The sequence below is a fragment of the Cnephaeus nilssonii genome, assembly GCF_951640355.1.
Source record: "Cnephaeus nilssonii genome assembly, chromosome: 4".
NCBI classification, from domain to species: domain Eukaryota; kingdom Metazoa; phylum Chordata; class Mammalia; order Chiroptera; family Vespertilionidae; genus Cnephaeus; species Cnephaeus nilssonii.
In genome coordinates this window covers 13,305,455-13,332,152 of record NC_137075.1, presented here as the reverse complement: position 1 = coordinate 13,332,152, position 26,698 = coordinate 13,305,455, and the positions used below count along the sequence as shown (strand labels likewise).

Here is a 26,698-nt window from a genome sequence, read left to right as displayed (position 1 = left end):
CGCTCACCTGGCTGCTGGCCTGATGCCCCTAACTGCTCCCCTGCCAGCCTGATGGCCCTAACTGCTCTCTCCTCCTGGCCTGATTCCCCTAACTGCCTATCTGCTCTCCCCTCCTAGCCTAAACCCCCTAACGGCCCATCTGCTCTCCCTTCCTCTCTGTGCCTTCAGACCCCGGTGCAGGAGTGCTGAGAGCTCTTCGCCAAGGCCCTGCCATGGCCCGTCCTGATGCCCCCCTCCAGGCCGAATGGCGCGGTGGGTCTACACGCGCCTCTGCCTGGGGGGGCGCTGCCCCCAGTGGCAGCCTCATGTCCCAGTGGCGCAAGTCCTCGCCCCCGTCCCTGCCCAGCAGCTCCTGTGCATGCGCAGCCTGTTGAATGGTCGTGACTGGGACACCATTAGGACCAATTAGCATATTACCTCTTTATATATATAGATTCACTCAGTGAATGATGGACCCAATCAACAGTTTCCATTAGGATTTGGTGTGCGTGGTTGAAAACTACTTTGTACAAAGGCAACTTAGTTATTAACTTGGCAAACACTAATAGGCACAGAGCATGCAAGTATATATTCACAGTAGTATAAATGTAGAAAAATAAGATCCAAAGTAGAACCAGACTTAGCCTGAACTAGTGGCTTACAATTTTTTTTACCTCAATGTACCAAAGGAACACAACCCAATCCAGATGAAAACAGCTTGATACAGTGGCAATAGAAGAGGAGCATACATACAATTTGCAAAGCTTTCAAGTATTTTTTGCCTCCTAATGATACATGTTCTCCTCCAACCTATATCCCAACCCCTGGAATCCCCCTTCAGTCCCGGGTTAGAATCACACCTTTCACAATAATTAAGGCAAAATATTGAATTTATTCAGTTGATTTGACCAATCATATTGGATAAAAGTGTTGGTTTCATTTGCATGATGTAAAAACATACTATAAGTAGATATAGTCACATATTTTATAATATTAAAAATGTATATATGAAAGACTCATGAAGGCATTTGATATAAAACATACATAGTATGCTATTTTATATACAAATGCTTAAAAGAAAATAGAGTCATAAGAGTTACAAAATTAGCATCAGTAAGAATTGACAAGTTTCCAGTTTTCATAAGGTCACATTCTCATCCGTTGGGATGTACAGAAATTATGTGGTTTACACAGTTTTATCCACATTCAAAACATCATGTTTTAAATGTTTTAAGCATAGCATGTACAGTACAAAATGTTTCCATAGGAACATAATAGAACCCATCACTAGTGGCCTGCTGTCAGATGGCTCCTCACTAATCAGTTAGCCATTTGCAAGACACTAGTTCAGCTTATTGCTACAATATTCAAGTTGCTCTATTCACCCAAAATATAATGACTTTAACTTAAACTATAATCTACTGACAAAAGCCCAAAGAGTTGGCGTATAATATACACTAATATATACAAAACAACTATTCTGAGTTAAATGAAGTTCCCAGACTTAATTTAGAACCAAGAATAGTAATTTTAGGCTAATATATTATTCTTGTAATTGGTATTTTTAAAATTTTGAGCAAAGTGCACAGTGAATGAAATCAGTCACCAGAAATGATCCTTCTAGGAACACTTAATTCCTCCCCTTGAGTCACCCCACCTGAGAAATGAGAACTTTTAGACCTGGTAGACAGGGCAGCTCCACAAATAAAACACACAGGAGCCACGTGGAATCACATTCATGAGTCATGGGAGCCCACAATGCCAGCTAATAAGTGGCACAATTCACTAGACGAGCCCCTGTGTAGAATCAGCAGAACTAGCCTCCAGGAGTTAAAAGCTGAATATTAATTTAGAGTAAACGACAATCAGCCATACTCTAACGTTGGTGGACCCCGGACAAGGTTGAAATAGCCGGCCAGGGCTCCAAGGTCTATGTAGAGAGAACGTTGTCTCTTTAGCATCTCTGATTCTTCAGTGCTTCCTGTGCATGAAGAATCTGAAAAGGGAAACATTGAAAAACTAAAATAAATGCCCAGGAAACATGTTCAATAATACATACTTATTCCTTCTAAAAAAACAAGTAACAGGTTGGACTTAATGAAGTAGCAGTCAAGCCCTGGTTTTATTAAAAAGCTACAAAGTTGAACACCATGGGCTAATTTGTGTCAGATTTCATACACAAAAGAGTTCAAAAAAGAGTCAATACAGCAAGAAATTAACTAGAATTCCTGGCATGTTTTCCAACATCCTAGATGATACACTTTAAAGATGGAAAAAGTCAGACAAGAAGCAGAAAGGCAAACAAGCATTCCTGGCCTGACATCTGGGTTTGGATCTAAACAGAGTAAAAATGACACAGATTTTAATAACAAAAATAGAAACCCCTCTCCTCTCACATTCAATGCTCCTGCAATATGTACTGATTTTCCTAAGTGGGAAAGATTCATAGCTGACAAAGAGATTTTAAGCACAGGAAGAGAGAAAGGCAAATTGACTTCACACTCAGTATTTTATGGGGGCAGAGCAGTGCCATGATGTTTCCAAGCAAGGACTGGTGTGGCTTACCGTAACTCAATTTAACAGAACCCCACTCTTTACCAGCAGCAAAACTATCTTGCCTGATTTGCTTTTAAAGGCATATGATATTCTCTGTTGCAAAAAAGCAAGTTAGAGGCACTTCTCAATGACTGTGTTGCCGACATTTGCACTAAAAACCTGTTATAGCTTGCTGGTAAATTAGCCATTTTTAAAATGCTTTTGCTAACATTCTTCCTGAAATTTCTCAAACAATTTATGGCACTCAATAAATCATTTTTTTTCAAGTGCTTTCATCAGTTCCTTCTGTGGTGTGATGTAGACAAAAAGGAGGGAAGCCAGAGGCAGGGCACACAACAGGGTGTCTGTACCTGCAATGTTCTCAGGAAGTTCCAACTCCTTCCTACTCAGCAGCCTCTTCCGCTCAAAGAGGGCAGAATCCAGGCTATGACAGCGTGGCTGGTCCTCTCTGGGAGGGTTCAGGGCCTCATGTTTTAGAAGGTCTGCTGCCCTGGGGCGGTGATTGGGGTTCCTCTCCAGCGCAGCTTCTATCAGCTCTCTCATGCCGGGACTGCAGTCATCCGCAATATCCTCTAATGGAGGGGCCTGTTTGTGGATCTATCAACAAACCAGCCATCTTAGCATCAATATATGAAAACATACCCTCAATAGGAAAAGTATTCTAGTAGCATGACCTGGGAAGTCACTGGTTTCCTACCTGCAGCAAATACAGTTCATACCCTGAAACAAGTTGCCCTTTAATTTCCTAAGGACACCGAATTAAACCCGTCTTTTGGTTCAGTGCAAAGATACAAGCTAGGTTTGAATAAACAGTGACAGCTTTATACACTGAGTGGCCAGATTATTATGATCTCTGAACGCATAATAATCTGGCCACTCAGTGTATATCCTATATAATAAAAGGCCAATATGCAAATTGTCCCCTTGACCAGGAGTTTGACCAGCAGGCAGGCTGGCCAACTGCCCATGTCCCCTCCCCCTGGCCAGGCTGGCCAGACCCCACCCATGCACGAATTCATGCACCGGGCCTCTAATATATATATATATATATATATATATATATATATATATATATACACACATACATATACATATACATATACACACTGAGAGGCCAGATTATTATGCATTCAGAGATCATAATAATCTGGCCACTCAGTGTATCTCAACAGTGGTCCAAGGGTCACCACGCCATAATGGGGAGGTATCTGCTCCTGAATCTCTCCACAGTAAAATAGGAGTTGCATGTTTCACTACATGCCAAGCTGGCATGGGGATCTATAATCTAATACCTTCTTCTTTTTTTTTTTTTAAGAGTTCAAAGAACATGTACAACTGCTTTGGCTCAAAGATTTATGCTACTTTGAGGCTACTAAGTGGCATTTTATTATTACACTAGAAACCCGGTGCATGAAATTAGTGCATGGGTAGGGTCCCTAGGCTTGGCTGCGATCAGAGCCAAACGGGGCCTTCCGGCTGCCGTCTGGGGCCTTCCTTCCGGCTGCTGGCCAGGGCCTTCCTTCCCCAGCTGCCAGCTGGGGCTTTCCTTCATTCCGCGCCACCCCCTGGTGGTCAGCATACATCATAGCGAGCGATGGAACTCCCAGTCTCCCAGTCAAACTCCCAAGGGGACACTTTGCATATTAGCTTTTTATATATATAGACTAGTAGCCCTGCGCACGAATCCGTGCGCCAGTAGCTCGCTGCCGCCCTCTAGTAGCTCTCCGCCCACTGCCCCGCCCTCCTGTAGCTCCCCCCTTCCCCCTGCACCCCCCGTCATAGCTTGCTGCCTTGTCCCCTCCGGTAGCTCTCTGCTGCCCGCTTGTAGCTCGCTGCCCCACCCTCCTGCTGATCCCTGATCCGGTCGTTACGTGGTCGGTCATTACACTTCACGGAGTAACAACCATTTGCATATTACATCTTTATTATATAGGATGTCTAACAGAATAGCATATAATTAATGCCCAATGTACATTTTAGTAAGTTCCCACTAAAATAGCAATGCCCTCTTTGTGAGAATGGGGCTTCCCCATTGGGCCATAGCTCACTCCCATCCACTCAGAAAGGAGTGAAGCACTCCTGAACAGGTGGAAACCAGCCCAGCTCAGCAGCCCTCATTGACCCCCCACTTACTATATACAGGTAGGAGGGATAAGCTGAGCGAGGGTAGCGCTTCACCCAGGGTGGGGTGCCCGTCTGCATGTGGATAAGCGTGGCCCCCAGGCTATAGATGTCGGCTTTGGTTGAATGGCCCCTGCACAGGATCACCTCTGGGCTCATGTAAATCTGAAAAAGAAGCAGAAAACATCAGTCTGACACCCCTCGCTCGTCTGGGTTTCCATTTCCCTAATCCAGTTCTGGAAGCTGGCTCATCCATTGCTACCATATCTATTGCCCGCTTCATCCCTTCATGAGAGCGCCATTGCCATGTCCCATGAGCTAAAGAGAGTAACAGGCACCTGCGACCTGGTTCATCGAAGTTCTGAAAAGCACTGATGCATGTTTCTGCTAAAACAACAGTTCCTTTCCTATTTAAATGAACACTACAAATATTCTTCTACACCTCATGTTTGTCACTAAATTGCAGTAATAAAATTTAAATAATAAAAGTCGGCAAAATCCACATGGTTTTAACACTGATCACTTGGAAGAGAAGAACTTTTAAAAAGTGCAGTGTTTTGCCGAAACCGGTTTGGCTCAGTGGATAGAGCATCGGCCTGCGGACTGAAGGGTCCCAGGTTCGATTCCGGTCAAGGGCATGTACCTTGGTTGCGGGAACATCCCCAGTAGGGGGTGTGCAGGAGGCAGCTGATCGATGTTTCTCTCTCATTGATGTTTCTAACTCTCTATCCCTCTCTCTTCCTCTCTGTAGAAAATCAATAAAATAAAATAAAAATTTAAAAAAGTGCAGTGTTTTAGCCGAAACCGGTTTGGCTCAGTGGATAGAGCGTCGGTCTGCGGACTGAAAGGTCCCAGGTTCGATTCCAGTCAAGGGCATGTACATTGGTTGCGGGCACATCCCCCGTGGGGGTGTGCAGGAGGCAGCTGGTCGATGTTTCTCTCTCATCGATGTTTCTAGCTCTCTATCCCTCTCCCTTCCTCTCTGTAAAAAATCAATAAAATATATTTTTTTTAAAAAAGTGCAGTGTTTTAAATGTGATCCTAACTAGTCATTTCTATGAGCTACTTATTATTTCTACCTCCTATGTAGCTCAGTGACCAAATATTCAAGGCCTTGTTAACACTGTGAAAGTTCAATTTGGTTTCATGAGTTGCAGCTGGGAAAGTAGGGATAGGTTTAGAAATAGTTTCTCTAAGAAGTGTTTGTTTCTAAACCTAAAAAAGAGAAAACAAGAACAAAACTGGTGTCCAATGATCTGGATTTGTGGCTGGTCCAGGCATATCCTAATTAATAAGATTTAACTCTTAAGGAATTTTTATACTGTCCGTTATTTGAATATTGAGAAGGGGGTAAGTGTTCCCAGAATACATTTCAGAATAAAGAAGTAAAGAACTGGCTTACAAAAACGGGAGAAATTGACCAGTTTCCTCATCCAAACCCTGCTCAACTTCTTCCTACAACACATTTCTGGGCTGGCTTGCTTTTCATCTATCATCTATCTATCTATCTATCATCTATCTATCTATCTATCTATCTATCATCTATCTGTCTCTCGATCCTTCCCTCCCTCCCTCCCTTCCTCTCTCCCTCTCAGCAAACTGGCCAACCAAGCTCCTTGTTCTCAAACTTCCCCTGAAGCAAAAACAGACCCTAAAAGACTTTCTTACTAAATATAATCACAAAGTTATAAAATAAATGCAGTGGGGAGAATTAACTGTCAGTAGGAGATGCCCACTTCCTCCCTGCAATAGAAGGATTAGGCAAAATATGTACTGTTGGTGGAACCAACAGCAGCTGTGCAATGGGGCTCTGCAGACTCCATGTGACTATACATTTGGGGACAGCGGTGTCCTGTCCACCTGGTGACCTGGCTGCAACCCCTCAGGCAGATCTCTCAGAGCTACATGGCTCAATGGCTCAGAGCTCCTGCTTCCTCAAGTTCTGTAAGAGCCAGGGCAGCAGGGTAAGGTGATCAAAGACTCTGCAGGCTGGCTGACTGAAGACATGAAACAGGCCAGGTGGGACCTGGGTGAGGCTCTCTGAGTGGCATGCCCTCAGGCATGGGCACTGACACAAAGGAACCTAGATGTCATGTCAGGGGTTAAGGCACTCACCTCTCAGCACATTTATTACAACGGGAAAGAGACGTGTGTGTGTGTGTGTGTGTGTGTGTGTATTAACTTACATAAAGACCAAACACCAAATCAGAAGAAAATAAACTTTTTTTTTTTAAGTACCATGCTATAACTAATTAGCTATTTATATTCATTATTTATTCTTTCTCTGCACCGTGTAATTAAAAACAATAAATTGAATATATACCCTGTATACAGGGGTGGGCAAAAGTAAGTTTATAACAATGGAATACTATGCTGCCATAAAAAAGAAGGAATTCTCATCATTTGCAGCAACCTGGGAGGAATTGGAGAACATTATGTTAAGTGAAATAAGTCAGTCAATGAAAGAAAAATACCACATGATCTCACTCATTTATGGATAATAAAGAACATTATAAACTTGAACAAAAAGATAGATACAGAGACAGTAAAGCATCAAACAGACTGTCAAATTACAAGGGGAAGGTTAGGGAGAGGTGGGGGAGATAAGAGATCAATCAAAGGACTTGTATGCATGCATATAAGGATAAACAATGGACGCAAAACTCTGGGGGGTGAGGGCAAGTGTGGGTGTGGGGTGGGGGGGTAATGGTAAGATATATACACATATAATACCTCAATAAAAAATTTAAAAAAAAAAAGTAAGTTTATAGTTGTAACACAAATAAATATTATAATAATGAATAAATAATAATACAAGAATAAACTCTGTGTTTCACGTACTCACAACTATAAACCTGCTTTTGCCCACCCCTGTATGTATTATGTGGTTACAATATAATGTTCTGAATGTAAATGTTAAGAGAGAGAGAGAGAGAGAGAGAGAGAGAGTAAGAGAGAGAGAGAGAGAGAGAGAGAGGTATCAAACACAGGTGACCAGTGTCTGCACTGAGGAACTATGTACAGGTAGAAGGGACAGGCTGATCAAGGGAGCGCTTCAGCCAAGGTGGGGTGCCAGTCTGCATATATTGCAGGAGTCAAAAATCATGTTCAGCTATGAAGTCACCAAGTGAACAAATTCTAACAAAAGCAAATGTGCATGCTTGACTTTGATTCACTACCCCTTATTGGCTCTTTACTATGAGGTTAAAAACAAGCTTGCTGAAAGGTTTCACTGGTGACATCACAACCTTGCTCACTGTCAAATTTCCGCTCCTGAGTACCATACAGATATTAAAATGCAGGTTGATTAGAAGAGAGTTTATAACTATAAACACTAAACACCAAAGCCAGTTTAGTAATTCATAAAAAACAATTTACGTTTGGTGAAAATAACTTAACCCATATACTGCTCAGGAGTGAACACTACGTTATTATCTTACACTCAGACACACATCCTTTTTCTGCCAGAGAATCCCAGAAAGGGCACGTCTTCCTCCAGACATTGCAAAATGTTCAATTTGATCACACTGCCAGGAAGAAAAAGGTATTTTCCACCTTTAATACCATAAATAGTTTGTTTCTCAAGCTGGTTCCAGGAAAAAATGGTACACTGTCACATATCTACACTTCTGACTAATGCAAAATATGCTGGAAATTCTCCCCGCAAAAAAACATGTCTAAGTAGTAAGTCTTAGATTTTGTGCTTTGGTGAAGTATTCTTAAGAAGTGTGACTAAAATATTTTTTAAAAAGTATGCAGTTTTTCTCCTCTGAATATTATTCTGCTCAAAGATGACTATCAAGAATTTTCTCTCAAATATTTTCCAGAATAACTTCAGTAATATCAGCAAAAACAAGGATTTCTTCTGCTGCTCAGGAGAGTCTTTGCTCTGAGAGTTAAGAAAGGCTTACAAAATCACGTTTTGAAATAAATATTTATTTATTTTTTGCATTGCAATTGAGTTCAGTGCAATCAATATATCTACCAGCTAGACTACGGGTTGTTATTTGGTTGAACGCTAAGACTAACCTGGTAATCTTCAGGTACAGATACAGCCAAGTGCCCTCTCTCCATTTTCTGGGGGCACTTCCAATAGAGAGAAGGGCATGGGGCTGGGTGGCTGATAGTTAAGCACCTACCATAGTGGACAACGGTGAGAGAGGCAACTACTGTACCCATTTACCTTCCCAGTTTTATCCCTCATTGTCCATCATATGCAACAGTGAACTAACTCTTCGATCTGTTAATAAATTCAGGTCATTTAACATAGCTTCTTTCACCAAAAAGTACCACCAAGGGCATGATCCTTAATGACCTTGTCCCATATTTCATCCCTGGTACCTACAACGGCCTGCCATACAGCAGATGATCAGGAGACACTCACTACATGAATCCACTATTCAAGTTTAACAATGTGAATGTTAAATTAATATATTATTTGAAAGCCCATGAATGCATTTCTCTGAATCTCATTTAGATTCAAGAAAGTTTTGTTTTGGTTTTGCTTTATTTTTCTTCACAAATATAAGTATTATTACTAGTTCATATCTTCAATAAGATTTATTTATGCTATAATAAATGAGGTTTATTATAGGATCCCTATGATTAAAGTTTGGCCTAAAATGTTGTCAGTTCTTAATAAATATTATCAATGACCATAAAAATGATGGCTGTAAATGAACCAAATCAATATTATCAGTTAAACTAAGAATATATATATTTGTTATATTAACAAGCTATACAGTGTTTAGATCTTAGATTTTAGACTCAGAAAAAAACTGGATTCAAGTTCCAGATCTTTAGGTAGCTGAGAAGCTTTGGGCACTTGATTTTAATCTCTTCAATCTTGTTTCCTTATTGTAAAATGGGAATCATAATAATATTTGCCTATAATAACAGTGTTTACCAATAATAGAATTGTTGTGAGGATTAAAAAATATAATTCATTTAAAGTGCTAAAATGAATACTTGGCACAGAGAAAGTACTCATTAAACATGTTCCAATGATGATAAAAATTTAATGCAATGGCTTTTCTCCCCTTCTTTGTCCTTTCTGCAGTAATAATAGACATTTTTTTGCTTTTACTCTTAATAAGATATCAATCATTCTTGTGGGAATATAATCATACCTCTGTTCCACGGAGGTCCTTAGGAAAGTAGATGTCTTCAGTCATTTGAACACTTAGGCCAAAATCTACCAAAACGGCTTTTGTGGACATGAAAACAATGTTGCTAGCTATAAAGAGAGGAAAATTTTTAGTAAATAAAATGAAAGCATTATCTAAAACAAGTCCCAAATTAGAATAGATTGAAATGTTTTCCCTACTGAAATGGATGTAATATATTCAAGAGGAGGCTGAGTGTGTAGGTAAAAATCACTTCAGGTCTGTCAAGAATTCAGCCCATATGGACGTAAATGATTGCAGCTACTAATAATGTTAAAGGTACAACAACCAAGATATAGAAACAAAATAAGACCGAAGCATGGATGCATGGAACAGACTGACATACCTAAATGTGGGGGTGGGGTGGGGGGGACAGGGAGAGATAAACCAAAGAACTTATATACTTATATGCATAGTCCATGGACACGGACAATAATAGGGTACTGAAGACCTGAGGGGGGAAGGTGCTAGGCAGGGGGGGGGGGTGAAGAGGGGGAAATGGGAGACATCTGTAATACTGTCAACAATAAAAATATATATTTAAAAAAAGAAAATGTGATATACAGTGTGTGTGTGTGTGTGTGTGTGTGTGTGTGTGTGTGTGTGTGTGTGTGATGGAATATTATTCAGCCATAAAAAAGAAGGAAATCTTGCCATTTGTGACAATCTGGATGGACTTTGAGAGCATTATGCTAAGTAAAATAAGTCAGACAGAAAAAGACAAATATTAAGTGATCTCACTTATATGTGGAGTCTAAAAAAACCAAACTCATAGAAACAGAACAGACTAGTGACTACCAGAGCCAGTGGGTGGGGGAAATGAGTGAATGTGGCCAACTTCAGTTATAAGATGAATAAGTCCTGGGGATGTGGCATACAACATCATAACTATAGTTAACAACACCATATTGTATAATGGAAAGTTGCTAAAAGGGTAGATTTTAAAAGTTCTCACCACCAAAAAATAATTATAACTACGTGAGGTGATGAATGTGATAACTAGCCTAATTGTGGTAATCATTTTGTAATACATATATATGTCAAATCATTACATTAAACTTACACAATGCTATATGTCACTTATATCTCAATAAAGCTAGAAAAAACACATTAATGCTCAAGAGCTTGCATTCCCAATTCTATGATATAAACATACTATTATTAAGCCACTTTCTAAAAAAATAAGTAAAATACCCCCTTTTTTTCTTTCAGTAAAAGTACTGTCACTCCTATTTATCATTAGATATTAAGGATCCATAGTGGGTCTCTCTTGCAATTTCCTCACCTTACCCCTAGAAAGCAGTCAATGAAGGCTTATTGAATGAACTATTGCCAAATTGATGTTTAAAACTTAAAAGCTATTTGTTTCTCAATAAGATGTGGCTGTATGTGTGTGTTTCTAAGTAAATTAGTATTTTAAAAGCCAGAGGCAGTACTTAATAGAAGTGTGGCTCTAGTCTTTTCCACAATTGGATAATCACCCTTCCTTATGACACTGAAAGTTCCCCCTCTTGATTCTCAAAGGTGTTCAGAAGCACAGTGATGGAAAGGGCAAGGTGCTCCAAGGGAGCTGTGTGCCCTGCCCGGCCATTAAGACTCCTGAGATTGAAGGAAAGAGCCCATTTGCCTCCTAACTAGTCTCATGAAGCCGAAAAGGTACATATCCAAGGATAACTCACGTTTAATATCATGGTGAATCACTTTCTTTGAGTGTAGAAAATCAAGTCCCTTGAGAACATGCTTTGTCACCCAAATAATTTCAAATTCTCTCATTGGTCCACAGCTCTCCAGTTTCTCCAGAACAGACCCTCCTTCGCCTGCTTCCATGAAGAGATGGACAGTTTCACCCCATAGGACTGCGCCATATAACTCAGCAATGTTCTCATGCCGGAAGCAAGCCTGGATTTCCACATCAGATGGCTTAAATTGATCCACTGGGATCTAAAACACAAAAATACCAGTAAGATTCTAAACAACCCCAGGACAATGAAAAATATATATAAAGTCGGCTCTCCGTATCAGCAGGTTCTGCACCCACTGATACGGAGGTCCAACTAAGGGATGTGAGCATCTGAGGATTTTGGTATCTTTGGGGTTTCCTGGAACCAATCCCCCTCAGATGCCAAGAGATGACAGTAATTTAGGTCAACCCACAGATCAGAAGACAAATCAATGCCCTCAAGGATACCCTGATCTGCATAAAATTGTACTGCTTAGTTAAAATAAAGTTGACTTGAGATCTGACTTTACTTTATATCAGCTTTAGGTAAGCAATTCAAAATAAGAAAATAAAAAACACAAGCATGTATAAGTTACTATTTTCATTTAGATTATAGAAATCCAATCAAATAAATATTTATGATTGAATTAAAAGAGCTAATTTCTTATCTTTTATATACTAGAGGCCTGGCACACGAAATTCGTGCATGGGTACGGTCCCTAAGCCTGGCCTGCAATCAGGGCCATCTTCCCCAGCTGCCTGCAGTTGGCCCCGTCCCCAACACCACCCACCCCCAGTTCCCTGTTCGCTATCGGGTGATTGGTGCTTGATGGCCAGGGGGAAAGGAACTGAGATGTTGGCTGTTCTTGCCTGCTCCCCTGCCCTGCCCCTGCAGCGGGTGGCCATCAGGCAATCAGAGCCTGCCAGCTGGGGAAAGAAACCAAGAGGAGGTCAGTGCGCCTCATAGTGACTGGTCCAGCGGTCGTTCTGGTCGTTCTGTCATTAGGGTCAATTTACATATTACCCTTTTATTATATAGGATGTAATTTCGATAGCACTTAGATTTTAGGTCATATTTTCAATATTTCATGTCATAAAATAATGTCTTTGGTTCTACAGCTCATGCTCTATCAATGCATTTAAAATAAGCACTGAGAATCCATTCTACAGAAAATCAAGTCATTAATAAAGAAAGAAGTAAATCTTTCAGTTCAGACAGATATGACGTGTCTCCAAAATATAGTGTTAGATGAAAAAAAGCAAGACACAAAAGTACATATATTATGTCTCCATTTGTAAAAATTAAAAAAAAAATTAACTATACAAGAATAAGTCCATAGAGACTTTCTGGAAGGGTACATATAAGAACCCATTAACAGTAGTTCCCTCAAGAAAAGGGATCTCATTTATTAAGCCTACCCTCTTCTAAATCTGTCTGGGGTTGTTAATCATCTTATATGTTTTTATTTTTTAAGAAAAAATATATAGCTTAAAAATTAAATATAAGTATTAATAAGGAAAGCAAACCCACAAAGCTATTTTCCCATGCCTTTTATGATGAAACTGAAACACAGGACATTTTGGTTCTAAGATCTTTATGTCACCAGATGTTTTTAAAAGAACATGAATATATCCTCTCTAATTGCAAGCTTCAAGTGGCTTATTATGACACCTGGTTTTTTCCTTCTAATACCAGATATTCTACCAAATCTTTATGAAGGAACAAATAAAGCCAACATATTGTCAGTCTTTTAGTTATGATAACAGAGACTGAGATGATATTCAGTAATTATTTATTTTATTTTTGTTAAATCAAGTGAGTTTATTTTATTGCACTTTAAAATATTTTAAAATAAAACAGACATTCATAAAAGTGTAAAACTAGTTAAGTACCAAACTCAATGCATTATTAGCTGAACACACCCATATAACCAACATCTAGATGAAGAATTCTACCAGCACCCAGAGACCCCTTTGGACCCCTCCAGTTACTGCTCCTCAAGGGAGCCCACTAACCTCATTTCCAACAGCATGGATTTGGTGAGCCTATTTTTTGGCCTTTATATAAGTAGAATCTCATACTGTAGATCATATTTTGTGTCTGGCTGGTTTAGTACAACATAATGATTATGAGATTCATCTACGTTATTATCATTATAAGTCATTTATCTTCTTGGCTATTCAACATTCCATTGTGTCAATATACCACATTTCAGCAACTGGAAACTTTCCAGTTTGGGACGATTACAAATAGTGCTGCCATGAACATTCTAGTACATAGTTTTCGGTGACCACGTGCACATGCCTATGGGGTAGAATTGCTGGGCCATCAGGCTTGTGCATGTTCAGCTTAGGGTAGATACTGCCAAACACTCTTCCAAAGTGGGGGCACCTCACCAATAACTGGTTAATCAGAAGAGATGGGATCTTTTCAAGAATGGCCTATTTAAGTTCAGCCCTTTAACCTGCAATCCTGGGAAGCCTTTCCCAGCTTCTGCTTCCCTGCCTGGTCCGCTCCCCAGGGGGTGGATTAAAGGAGCAGCACAAGGCTCTGCAGGAGAGCTCCCCTCTACCCAGCCCACCACTAGAGAGATGATGTTATCCAAACTGGTGCTCAGTTAGCCAGCACTTTCTTTCTTTATCATGGCAAACTAGATTAAAATCAACTATGTACTTGGGCAGATTTAGGGGCTGAATGGCCCCAGGAGCAAGCAAATCCATAAAACACAGATGCTTTTGGATAGGGCAACCTTAGACAGGATCTAGTCAAAGGCCAACAAGTTTTGAATAATGCAATGCAGTTCACTCTGTCTGGTTATAAAGAACATACCAGTTTACATGCCATTCTTTTTTTAGTTTTTATATCTTGTGCTAAGTACACTTTTCCAAAGGCCCCCCGAGGAATGAAATCGGAGCCAATATTCCTGTACGTCAGCTTCCAGGGGATGAGGAGAACATCAGAGTCTATTTGATAGCGTCCATTTTCGGGAGTGATTACCTACAATAAATAAAAATGTGGTAAGGTGAGAATTCCAGCAAAATCCTTTTCTAAGACCAGCCCTTTAAAAACTGGTTACTTTAGATTGCATTCCTACACGCATTGTCACTGTGTGTAATCATAACAGTGTACAGACTATATTTAGAGTTTCAGCCAAGACAGAGAAAGCATGTAACAGAAACACATCCATCCCTGGTCAGACCTGATCAGATTTCCATCTACCCGGGAGTCATTCATTGCCAAATAGAACTTTAAAAATAATTTATCTAAGGGAGCATGACTACTGTGTCCAAGAGGCTGAAAATAAAGATTGCATAAATATAAACTGTGCCAGCAAGTTGACTTGCTCCCAATTAAAATGCACTAACCTGTTAGTCCACATAGCTATTACTCAGACATGATGCATATAGAGAGAGTGTGGAAATAAACTGATGATCATGGAGGATTCTGGAAAATAATGTGTTATGCCAGAGCTATGAGTTGACAGTGCTACCTAAATAAAGTAAGGGCGGAATTATTTCTCGTCTACTTACTCATTTAATATTTACTGAGTGCACAGTATGTGCCAAGCACAGTATTTGGGGCTGAGGGGGCTGCTGTGCAAGAGATAGATGATCCCTAACCTCCAAGAGTTCATGACAAGAGATTTTGAAACCAGTCCACTCAAAAATTAAGGGATATAGTCTGACAGCGGTGTGGGTTACAAGTGTGTGCATTTATCAAAACTCATCAAACTGCACACTTAAGATCTGTGTGTTTTACTGCACATAAAGTCTCTGTTGATTTTGAGAGAGTAAACAATTAAAAAGAGAAATAATTAAAATTAAAACAAATTAATAAGGCAGTCCACAGGAGCTGACCTGGAGTACAGGCCTAAAATATCGCTAAAGTGTTCTTTCAAGAGATAAAGTGTCTCAAAAATACAAGTTTTTCTTGTAAGTATAATTAGTAATAATGACTTCAGATTATGAATTTGGGAATTATGAAACCATCAGGGCAACATCAAGTTATTTCACGTACAGGCGAAGCAAAGAGGGAACTGCAGACCACAGGAGGAAAGAATGGACACGTGATTCATGTGCAGACGCGGGCTCCTCACAGGCCTCTGCTCCGGGAATGGTTCTAGGAACCACAGGGTTATTCACTCAGGCTCCACTATTGCTAAGCCTAGCCGCACAGTCCACAAGCAGCTGTGCTCACTATTAGTCAGGGAATGAAACAGAACTCTTAACATTTAGAAATGTGAAGTCAGTACATTGAAAAATTCAATGTTTACTGAGCATGGCCTCTGTGCAGGATTCTGTGCAGAGCTCTGGGGAAATGACTGAGGACAGACCACAGGCTTGGCTTGTTTGAAATATGACCTCCTTTCAAGAAGTGTGTCACCTCAAGTTACTGGGGGTCTCTTTTTACAGCAAAGAACGTGATGAATCTAGTCCCCTTCCACATTTAGACGGAACCATGCTCACTGCATTCAATCATACCTGAATACTGCCTTTCTTGCCATTAAATATTTACACTGTAGCCTCTCAGTCATCCACTTCAGTGTTTAATTCACTTTCATGAAAGCTTTACTTTTGTTTAACCAAAATTTGTTTTAATACAATGTGACCCAGTGTCTCTTATTCTATCTAAGAGGACAAAAAAATAATAATAGCAGCCATATATTGAGTGCTAATTATCAGCCTGGCACTGTGCTCAGTACTTTAACATTACCTCATCAAAGTCTCACAACAGTCCCACGCAGTAAGTACTATTTTTATCTCCATTTTACAGATGAGAAAACTGGCTTCAGAGGTTAAGTAACTCACTAGTTAGTGACAGAGTCAGGATTCAAACTTGGGGCTGTCTGCCCCTAAAGCCACCACTCCTAGTCTTTGGATAAGAGCCTTTTATCTTCCAGGAAGCTATCATTAAAGCTGAGCCATGATCAAAACCCAGTTATTAGAGCCTATGTTTACATGTCACTGAGCACACCTTACCCTCTTTGGATCAAATCCTGCAGGTACCTTCACCTCCATGTCACAATCTCCCACATTCCAGGGATCCCTTCTGAATGCCCCTCAAGTTCTCCACGGCCACCTCTGATGGCAAGTGCTGACCCCTTTGCAGTTCTGCACAGTCCCTGGTTTTTCCCCTGGCCCTAGACCTTCCCTATTTGGGTTTGAGATGTTTTTCACCCCTTCTTTCTAGGGGGCTCTACCAAATAATCTTGTGGATCTTTGTGCTGCTTATCTCTGCCAATTCTTCAAATGATCAAAGCCTTCTTCAAGTGCGGACATTATAAGCTCCGGATCACTATGACAGAAACCAGATAACACTGGGCCAGGACCAACACTTCAGAAAAATCCTTAGGTACTTCAGTGAAAACAAATCCCCTGAGGGAACTGTGTGATGCGGCTGCTATGAAATGGATGCGACCTTGGGCTATATTAAGCGCATATTCTCTAGAACAGAGGCACAACTGGCTGGCCACACCACAAATGGCCCGCCATGTTCGTGTTCGGGGCTACAAGACAGGCACAGCACAGGCTTGATTGACTTCAGAGGGCGCTATCCAGATGATGATGGAACCTGACACTAAAATACATGAGAAGTAGAAGACACAATGAGTCGTGTTTGTGAAAGAGGAGAGAAGATGTGGGGAACATGCAATTTTTAAAATATTGACAGGATAGTCACAAGGAAGGAAAAGAACAGTTACATGCAACAAATACCAAAATGGCTTGTGTTCTTTCAACACTCACTGTGTGTAAACAGGTCCTGTGCCTTCATCATTTGTTCTACCAACAATGCTCTAGATAAGTGCTATCATGTTACCCATTTTACAAATGAGTGAACTGAGGCACAGATGGGGTGTGATAACTAGTCCAAGGTCATATAACTAATCCATTTCAGAGCTGAGATACATATGCAAGAACTTTAATTAATGAGCCTGCAGTCTTCACCACTACTCATCACATTTACCTTTTGATGGCCAAAGAATACAAATAGGACTAAGAAGAGTCAGAGATGGATTTTAGTTTTATTGAAGGAAGGACTGTCTTACAATAAGAACTGGCCAAATAGGAAATTAAATGCCCCACTACATCTTGAACTCTTCATCACAGGAGATTATCAAGCATAGACCAAAATCCTCCAGCAATTATTGGAGATGATGAATGGGGGGCGGTGATCCAAGCTTCAGACAGAGGAGGATTTAACTCGGTAACTTTAAGGTTTTTCCATCCCTGAGAAGCTGGGACCCCATGACTAACCCTGAGGAACAGCATGCAGAATCTCACACCCACATCTGGGTCCTCCAGCGCCCCATCACCAGAGTCAAGTATTTGAAAACCATTTTAGGTTCTTCATCCCAGATCAGGTTATTATGAATTGGTCTAGATTATAAAGTTTATAAATAACTTGTGGCACTCTTACACAAAGCAACCCCTATGATAGTCTCCTAAAGTTTCTTCCCTTGTCCTGCTGGAAGTTGGTGAAATCTTTATGAAATATTTTTAGGAAAAGAACACACACCTGCAAACCACCATTTAACATGCCTGTGCTTCAGGATATTTCTGTCATTCCTGTTCCTCCACCCTCATTAACTGATTAACTCTACAGGCATTGTGGTGGTTGGATGCCTGGAAGACACCATGTCTCTATGTCTCTGGCCTTTGCACATGCTATTCTCTTCATCTGGAACACTCTCAGCTCCCCATCCCCTTCATCTGGCTGACTCTAACTCAATAACTTGGGCATCAAGTCTCCTTGAAAGCATCTCTGACAATCTCCTGGCCGACCTACCCCATCTCATGGCTGTGTGAGGTACTCTGCCTGACCAACCCCACAGCAATCATGATGTAGCTGCATTATAATTGCCTGTTTACTTGCCTCTTACAATCACCAGGAAGTAAGCTACCAAAAAGCACAGTTCACTACTGTATCTCTAGCATCTAGAAAAGCACCTAATAGACTGTGGATATTCCAGCCATGTCTAACATTCACTTGAATGAAAGAATTTGGTCCATGGAGAGATATACTTATAAATAGATCTTACCATGGAACCAATCTGTTTGGTAGATAATTAGCTGTCGTTTTGTAAAGCAGAGAGACAGACCAGCAAATGAAGCCCAAAAGAAAAAAGTTTTGACAGAGTATTAGGGTGAAGACCGTGGAAAGAGAACGGTCTTGACCACAGGATGGTTCCAAGGAGACCATGATGTGAGGATGAAGAGGTGCTAAAAGCAAACCTTACCTCCTATAGCATCTCACTCAAACTAGCTATGATCAGGAATGGAAAGTCATGATTTCTATGCCATTATTCATGAAACACAGAGTTTGGATAGGTTATAGCAGTCACCGGGATTTATCTGATCCTTAAGGTCAGTGACAGAAATGTCAACCACAGCCCCCAAGCCATCGACCAGTGAGGCACAGTCAATTCCTGTGGATTTTAAGTTTTTCCTGTTATTCTATTTTGTTTTTAAGTCTTCTTGCTTCATATTTTATGGTCTTGATCATTTTTAAAACAAAAAACCTTTTTAAAGTTTTCAAGATCCCTGTCTTCTGATATGTCCTAGTCTTAAATTTTCTCTAAATATAGATTTGTTCATTTACAGTTATAGGCTCGATGGCAGGAAATGTCATTTTACTCTTACCCTTAGTTGATCTAAAATTTTCACTTCCTTTAAATGTCTTAACTTCTCTTTTTCTGCATTAGCTTTTGTTTAAACTCCTCATAATTTTCCTGAATTCCCTTCTGTACATTCCCTATGAAGGTCTATGTCCTGTCTCTCACCAGTCTGATGGACCAGGGGAAATGTACCTAAGTCTCTACAGATTTACAAGCAAGAGGAATTTGTTTATTCTGCATGTTTTCTTTTAAAATGTCTATTTTGACACACAAATATGTTAAAAAAAGAAATGCATAAACAATTACATTTGTCATTATAGACTTATACATAATTTTGAACCAGAGTTCTCCAGCTGTATTTAAGCTAAGAAAAACAGGTATTGCTTCCAGTTCAATGATTAGCAAAAGTAATATTCTCAAGGTGAAGTACTTTGTCAACTATTAAATACAAAGTAAGTCACACAACTATGCAAAATGTAATCTTCCTCCAAACTGAGCTACAGATGAACACAACTGGCTTCTAACAAAACAATTCACTATATAGCTGACCCAAGTCACTGTGTTGTTTTAAATTGAACGAATGCAGTATGCAATAAAAACAAAATAATTAAGTCCAGACTCTACTGTTCAGCACTGGCCTTCTCCCCACATTAGCCATTTTGCCATTTAGATGCACCAAAGGCAAGGGAGTCACTTTCATCAATAAGCATGTTTGCAAGTTACCCCCTACTCCTTTGTAAATTATTCTTTTTAAAAAATTAGATCACCTTTAGCCAGCACCTACATTCACCTTTGACATATTAAGAGACTAAGAGAATCCCAGGCACACCTAAACACATCACCTGACCTATTCTTGTGGCAACAAAGTGTTGTCACAATATTTTGGATTATTTGCATACTTGGAATGACAAGCAAATACATCATTTGTCATCCATACTTTACCAATTAAAGAGAGTGAATCTGTAGATAGCTATTTACTGCCTACAGAATACATTTCTGCAAAAATTGAATTTAGCCAGTACTGATATTGTGAAAATTCCATATGTGACAAGAGCAAAAAATTCAGCTTTCAAAAATACTAATTGAAGACAAAGTTTTTATTTCCCTCTCAGAAAAAGGATTCTCATTAAACCTTTCTCTTCTGCCTAAATGATGAAGGAGCTTTTTAATGAACTGTTAAATTAAAAGACACTCTTCTTCATTCCCTTTTTGTAGAACTACTACTAAAAATTGTTTAAGTGAAACTTTTAATGAGGATTCTTTTTGCACCTTCAACCTGAAGATTCTTACAGATACTACATTTTTTAAAAATCATACCTGGCAACCAGTCTAACCCAAATTCAAATGCCACTCTCCATTAAACGAAGCTGCAGCACTCAATTGATCAGGAAGAAAACATACCATATTTAATAAAATTCCCGATTCTTGTCGTCGGTGTCCATAAAAACGCTTTGCGGTATTGGATATATGGTTTGCAAAAGCAAGCAAATCCTCCACAGTTCCATATCTGACCGATGACAACCAAGGCACATCTTGGCCACTGAGCAGCAGGGACTCTGAATTTTCCTCGTTTTGATTGCTGTCTTGACACATGGTCATTAGACTGGGTTTGTAAACCGCTGGCTCTTCACTTGCGTAAAGATTTTCCATAATGTCTATTACATCAGAGACATTCAAATGTTTAATTAATAAATCAATTTCTTCTTTATTGTCACTTCCAGTGCTCATGTACTCCATTACTGTTGTGCTTTTCGGAGAGTCTGCAAAAGAAAACAAATACTGTGTTTACTATATTTGTATTAGCAGTTGAAATCAATGGGCTTCTATACGCCTTTGTTTAAAAAATGAGGGCTGTGTCTATAGGTGTGTGAATTTAAGTGGACAGAGAAAGGGACCTTAGATAACCTTAGTCCAGCTTGCTCGCTTGCAGAGGGGAAACCTGAGATCCGAACAGCTTATTCCTTACTCACTTACTGAGTTAGTGGCATCAGCCATAGCCACTGAAAACAAACTTTCACGAAACATAAACAGGAATAAGAGCAGCTCAGGAATCCTGGGAATTAAGGCTCCTGGCTTTTTACAGCTTCCAACCCAGCTACTCCCCCAAGGGGGCAATCTTCCCAGCATGGTCTCTGTGGCTTTTCTGCATCAGGTGCCCTTAAAGAAAAAGTACTACTTTACCAAATAAAATTCAGGCCCTGAAGCCAGAAGCATGTAAATGGATTTAAATTTAAGCAAATTGATGATAGTAGGTCAAGTTTCAGGGATAATTCTAATGCAAATCACTTAGACGTGGGACAAGCCTCAAATCTTCCTTCGGTCAGCAATGAGTATGAGAAAGGGGAAGATTCTTTAATCTGTGAATCAGCTGTCCTCTCTTTTCTTTCTTTCATCTGTCCTTTCTAGAGACCAGAATGTTTTTAATTTTATTTTATTGTTTAAAGTATTACAAATAGTAGTACATGTCTCCTTTTTTTCCCCATTGACCTCCCTCAGGCCTCCCCTATCCCCCCCCCCCCCCCCCCCCCCCCCCCCCGCCACACACACACACACATGCCCTCATCTCCCTGCCCCTCCCCCCCCCCCGCCCCCGTGTCTTGGGTCCATTGGTTATGCTTATATGCATGCATACAAGTCCTTTGTTTGATCTCTTAACCTCCCCAACCCTCCCCAGCCTTCCCGCTGTAGTTTGACAGTCTGTTCGGTGCTTTTTTTTTTTGCCTCTGTATCTGTTTTTGTTCATCAGTTTATAATGTTCTTTATATTCCACAAATGAGTGAGATCATGTGGTATTTATCTTTCACTGACTGGCTTAAAGACCAGAATTTTTGAATAGTACAAAGCATACATCACAAGGTTCTAAGAAGGTTAATTTAATATCTAGATTAATGGCCCTCTAGAAGTTGTGATCTTACGAAGAGGCCAGGAAAGCCAAATTTATCATAAGCAAGACCTGAGTAAGACCAACTAACTAATTAGCCACTACTGTATTTCATTTCTTATATACAAATCAGGTGCTACACCTGGGGATCTGCAAATGAGAAAAAGGAAAATCAATAATGCTCAGAATTTTAATTCTATTCTAAAGAATTAAAGATAAAAATGTTTAAGAGACTTAAGAGAATTTGGAGGTCTGTATGTCTACTTAAACTACTGTGTTCCTGAAAGCACAGCCTCTCTCTGAAGAGCACAAGCCTTTAACACATTCTACACTCAGTACAAAACGGCCAGACTTCCATTAACCTGGAGCTCAGTAGGAGACACCAGGAAATGTTCCACAGGCAACTCACCACCCAGCCACTTGGCCTCTCAGTGAATTTCATTTCAGAAAAGACCACGAAATGTACAGATGATGTATTATAGCATTGCACACTTGAAACCTATATAATTTTATCAACTAACTAGAGGCCCGTTGCACAAAATTTGTGTGTGTGTGTGGGGGGGGGGTCCCTTAAGCCTGGGGATCAGGCCTTAACCGGCAGTCGAACATCCCTCTCACAATCCGGGACCACTGGCTCCTAACTGCTCTCCTGCCTGCCTGCCTGCCTGATCACCCCTAACTGCCCCCCTGCTGGCCTGGTTGCCCCTAACTGCCAACCCCCAACGACCTGGTCGCCCCCAACTGCCCCCCTGCCGGCCTGGTTGCCCCATGCAGCCTGCTGTTCAGTCGTTTGGCCGTCCCTCACTAACCCCCCTGCCAAACTTGTTGCCCCACGCAGCCTGTGTTCAGCTGTCCATACGGTTGTTTTGGTCATGACGATCCCTGGCTTTTTATATATTAGGATGTCACCCCAATAACTTTAATAAAAAATAAAAAAAAAGAATCACACAATTTTGCTTTTTCATTAACTTACTTCACATTCATTTTCTGATATATGAATCTGTGGTAGGCAGTTAGACAAGTTCAGAGCAAGGACGATACAGGGTCACCAGAGTGGAGAGCCTCATTTGCCTAGCAATAGGCAAAACTGGGAATACTCAAGTACTGAGGTTGCTGAACCAAGGTCCCCATCAGTCTTAACACCTGGTGCCATTCTCACTACTACCAACAAATTATGCCTCAAGAAAGAAAGCAGCATCCTGCAGTCTGACATTCTATCTAGACTCACACTGCTTGGTATCAAATATTGGCCCTTCTTTTATTGTCTGCATGATCTTGGGCTAATACTTTAGCCTCTCTGTATCTCAACTCCCCCATTTGTTAAATGGAATCATAACAGCACCTACCTCATAAGATGGCTGTGAGGATTAAAGGAGCTCATGTGCACAAGGTGCTTGGTGCAAAGTCAGTCGGGTGCACAGTAAATAAGCTGTATCATTTGTAAGTGCTATTGTGTGCATAAAAGACACAAGGACTGAGTCAGCCACCTGGCTTTGCAGATATTGCATTAGGCTTCCTTTCTTATCAGCAAATGGGATGTGGCTACCTAGTCCCCAGCTTCTTCACAGTAAGGTTGTAAAGATTATATCTAAAAGAAAAGACAAAGAAAAAAAGGCAGAAACCTATGAAATACTTTAATGGTTGTTATCACCACAGTTACATCCAGAAAGCAAAGGAAGCTTCCTCTCAGAGAGATCTTGTACAAGCTTGGAGTCTGTTGAGTTCTGAAAGGAATTTCTATGGTTAAGGGAGGAACATTGGCCTTAGGTTTCATCAAGCCATTTAGTTTCAGTTTCTACTTGTAGAATTTACTGAAAAACAGAAGTTAAGACAAAAATAGCCTGACTTAGGACCCCACTGGCTGGAAAGTTCCAAGGCTGCTGGATTTACTTATCAAATGGCTGACCTAAGAGAAAATAAAGTTCTCAATAGTAATGTGACTCAAGAAAGAGAGGAAAAGGTCTATACAGTTTACTAGCCAGTCAGCAGATCCAAAGAGGAAAGACAGGTTATGGTTTTTAAATCCTGCAGAAAGTCTCAAGTATTTATATGTAAAACCTAAGGCAGAGGTTAAATACATACACCCTTAAACTTCACCGTGGAGGCGGAGCAGAACAGGAGGGAGGCGGGAGGGAGGGAAGCAGGGTAAGAGGGCAGAGCCGGTGGAGGAGTGTATGACTGAGACTGTTTTCGGAGCCAGGCATAATTCCTTAGCAACGCAGGACTCCTCTCACGCAAACCAGTGCTCCCCAAGCAAGCCCAATGACCAGTCCGCCCATGAAATACCCCTGCAAAGAGCCTCAGCACTTTCAGCCTAAATTACGCTGACAATATGCTAATGATTTCCAAGGTATTCATAATCAGTACCCATGTAGAAAGTGTAGATTGTGAAGGTATTCTACTTTAGCAATCGAGACCCTTCCCCACACAGTTTACAATAAAAATCCTCATAAAATTCCTACTTCTTAACCAAGTACTATGCCACGTTTAGAAATGGAAAGATGAACAAATACAGACAAAATTATTTGCTTCAAATTATTTCAGGAATCATCCATAAGGCCAAAAGGAAACCCTACTTTTAAACATTAATGTCATGGCTACTTGCATAGTTGAAGGTTTCCTCACAAGTGTGAATGAAAATGGCTAAGTTTATGGGCATCACGTCGGCCTAACAAAAGATGATCATACCTGTGTTGCTTCCCATTTAAAAGATTTCTCTGCCAAACTAGCACATTGGCACTCAGTGTGTGTGTGTGTGTGTGTGTGTGTGTGTGTGTGTGTATTTTTTTTAAAGCCACAGAATGACACGCTTTAGCTATATAGAAGCACAGCCACTCTGCTTCAAAATCTCTAATGCCTCAACCATCCAATTTTCCTTGGTCCTGAAGGGCATCTGCCAGAACTGTTGCACACATACAATCCATTAGAGTTGGGGGCATCTGGTGGAATCAGATTATATTCTCCTTGGCAAATACCTGAGATTTAGGCCACAGACATGTAAAGCAGCTGTGTTTGTGTTTCTTTCCCTGTTCTTATCTGGAGTCGCCTTTTTATTCTGGATCAATGCACAGTATGCTTTTCCAAAAGTGAAACCGACATAGTAATGTTTCATTGAAAGACAGCGGTGGCCTTCCCTATCAACTTTTGGGATAAGCTCTGTGCAAGCCGTGCTGCCTTCTAAGCAATGTTCTCCGCCCAGAACTAGAAGAATTCCGGGGGTCCTGGGATCGCATTACCACCGGGAAACATCTGTGAGAGAACTTTTTCCCTTCCTAATATTCTTCGACCAAAAGCCTGGCATTCGTGTTCTGCTGTACCCTTTCTTGACCGAGTTATAAAAGCATGAAATTAAGTTTCAGCTCTTCAAACTGCTCCCTGCTCCGCCAACCCCCACCCCCACTCCCTTTCCTCAGGACTCCAGGAGCTTTGAAAGGGTTTGTAGACAGAAAAGCGCCCGTCGCTTTGGCGATGGCAGCGGGGCCCCCCGGGCTCTGAGGTGCACTCACCGGGTCTGGGCAGGAAGAGCGCAGCGATCGGGAGGCACAAGCAGCGGCGGGAGGCGGCGACCCGGTCTCAGCGTCCCCGCGCACTGCCCGGCCGGCGAGGCTCGCGAGCCGGGGATCCGGGAAGGAGGAGGGGGGGGCGGAGCCGCGAGCCGCCGCGGGAGACCCTTGCGCAAGGTGCTTTCCAGCTGCGCGCCGTGGGGGCGGCCCGCACGCCCTCACCTCCCCGAGCCCGGGAGTCTGCAACCCCGCCGGGGACACCCTCCCTGTCCGATGTGAACCTCTGGGGTATCCCGGGGGGCTGAGGCCAGAAAGACGTTCCCGAGCCCCCGAACAATGAGTTACCTGCGGCCTCCGTTCTCCCCCGCAGGCCAGGCGCTCCAGGGACGGGCCCCCGACGGCTCGGGGCGCAGCGGGTGGCCGGCCCTCCCGAGCCGGGTGCGCTGGGGCCCCGAGGTCCGGCGGTGGCAGAGGCTGGAGCCTGGGCGACCGGCTCCTGAGCGAGGTGCGTCGTCGGGACCGGAGCGGACAAACGAGCCAGCCCGGGCCGTCCTCGATGGCCCCGGCCTCACGGCGTCTGACCCGGCCCGGCGGCGGCGCAGCGTGTGCTAGCCACCGCCTCCCCGCCCTTTCCATTTCCCCTTTCTCTCCGTAAACAGAAAGAATTGTGGGGAAGCCAGAGCCCCCGCCTGGGAAATTCCGCCCTTTCCCCCCCCCTCCCCCCGCCTTTTTTGCCCTCGGGGACCCGGGCGGAGCTGAAGTCGCGACGTGGGAGGAGCGAGCGTTGCTTGGAGTGGGCTGGGCCAGGAGGCTGGAGTCGGGATCTACGGGCCCCCTAGGGTCCGGCCCGGAGTGGGGATCTACGGGCCCCCCAGGGTCCCGGCCCGGAGTCGGGATCTACAGGCCCCCTAGGGTCCCGGCCCGGAGTGGGGATCTACGGGCCCCCCAGGGTCCCGGCCCGGAGTCGGGATCTACGGGCCCCCCAGGGTCCCGGCCCGGAGTCGGGATCTACAGGCCCCCTAGGGTCCCGGCCCGGAGTGGGGATCTACGGGCCCCCTAGGGTCCCGGCCCGGAGTCGGGATCTACGGGCCCCCTAGGGTCCCGGCCCGGAGTCGGGATCTACAGGCCCCCTAGGGTCCCGGCCCGGAGTCGGGATC

The 26,698-nt window shown here is 42.1% G+C and overlaps 1 protein-coding gene across 4 annotated transcripts; it reads right to left on the bottom strand.

Moving 5' to 3' along the window:
- Nucleotides 1-914: 914 nt before the first annotated feature.
- MAP3K8 (mitogen-activated protein kinase kinase kinase 8) lies at nt 915-26,183 on the bottom strand. Of its 4 annotated transcripts, none has more exons than XM_079769328.1 (9): nt 25,887-26,183; nt 23,385-23,626; nt 20,559-20,917; nt 14,372-14,539; nt 11,501-11,762; nt 9,786-9,892; nt 4,669-4,821; nt 2,886-3,132; nt 915-1,975 (listed from the first exon to the last, which is right to left on the bottom strand). In XM_079769328.1, exons 3-9 carry the CDS (start codon nt 20,892-20,894, stop codon nt 1,845-1,847), a joined length of 1,404 nt encoding a protein of 467 aa, XP_079625454.1. In that variant the 5' UTR covers nt 20,895-20,917; nt 23,385-23,626; nt 25,887-26,183; the 3' UTR covers nt 915-1,844. The 4 variants fall into 4 exon arrangements, with proteins under 4 accessions (XP_079625454.1, XP_079625455.1, XP_079625456.1 ...); XM_079769329.1 differs by lacking the exon at nt 25,887-26,183 and adding an exon at nt 25,545-25,735; XM_079769330.1 differs by lacking the exon at nt 23,385-23,626.
- Between the last annotated feature and the right edge of the window lie 515 nt (nt 26,184-26,698).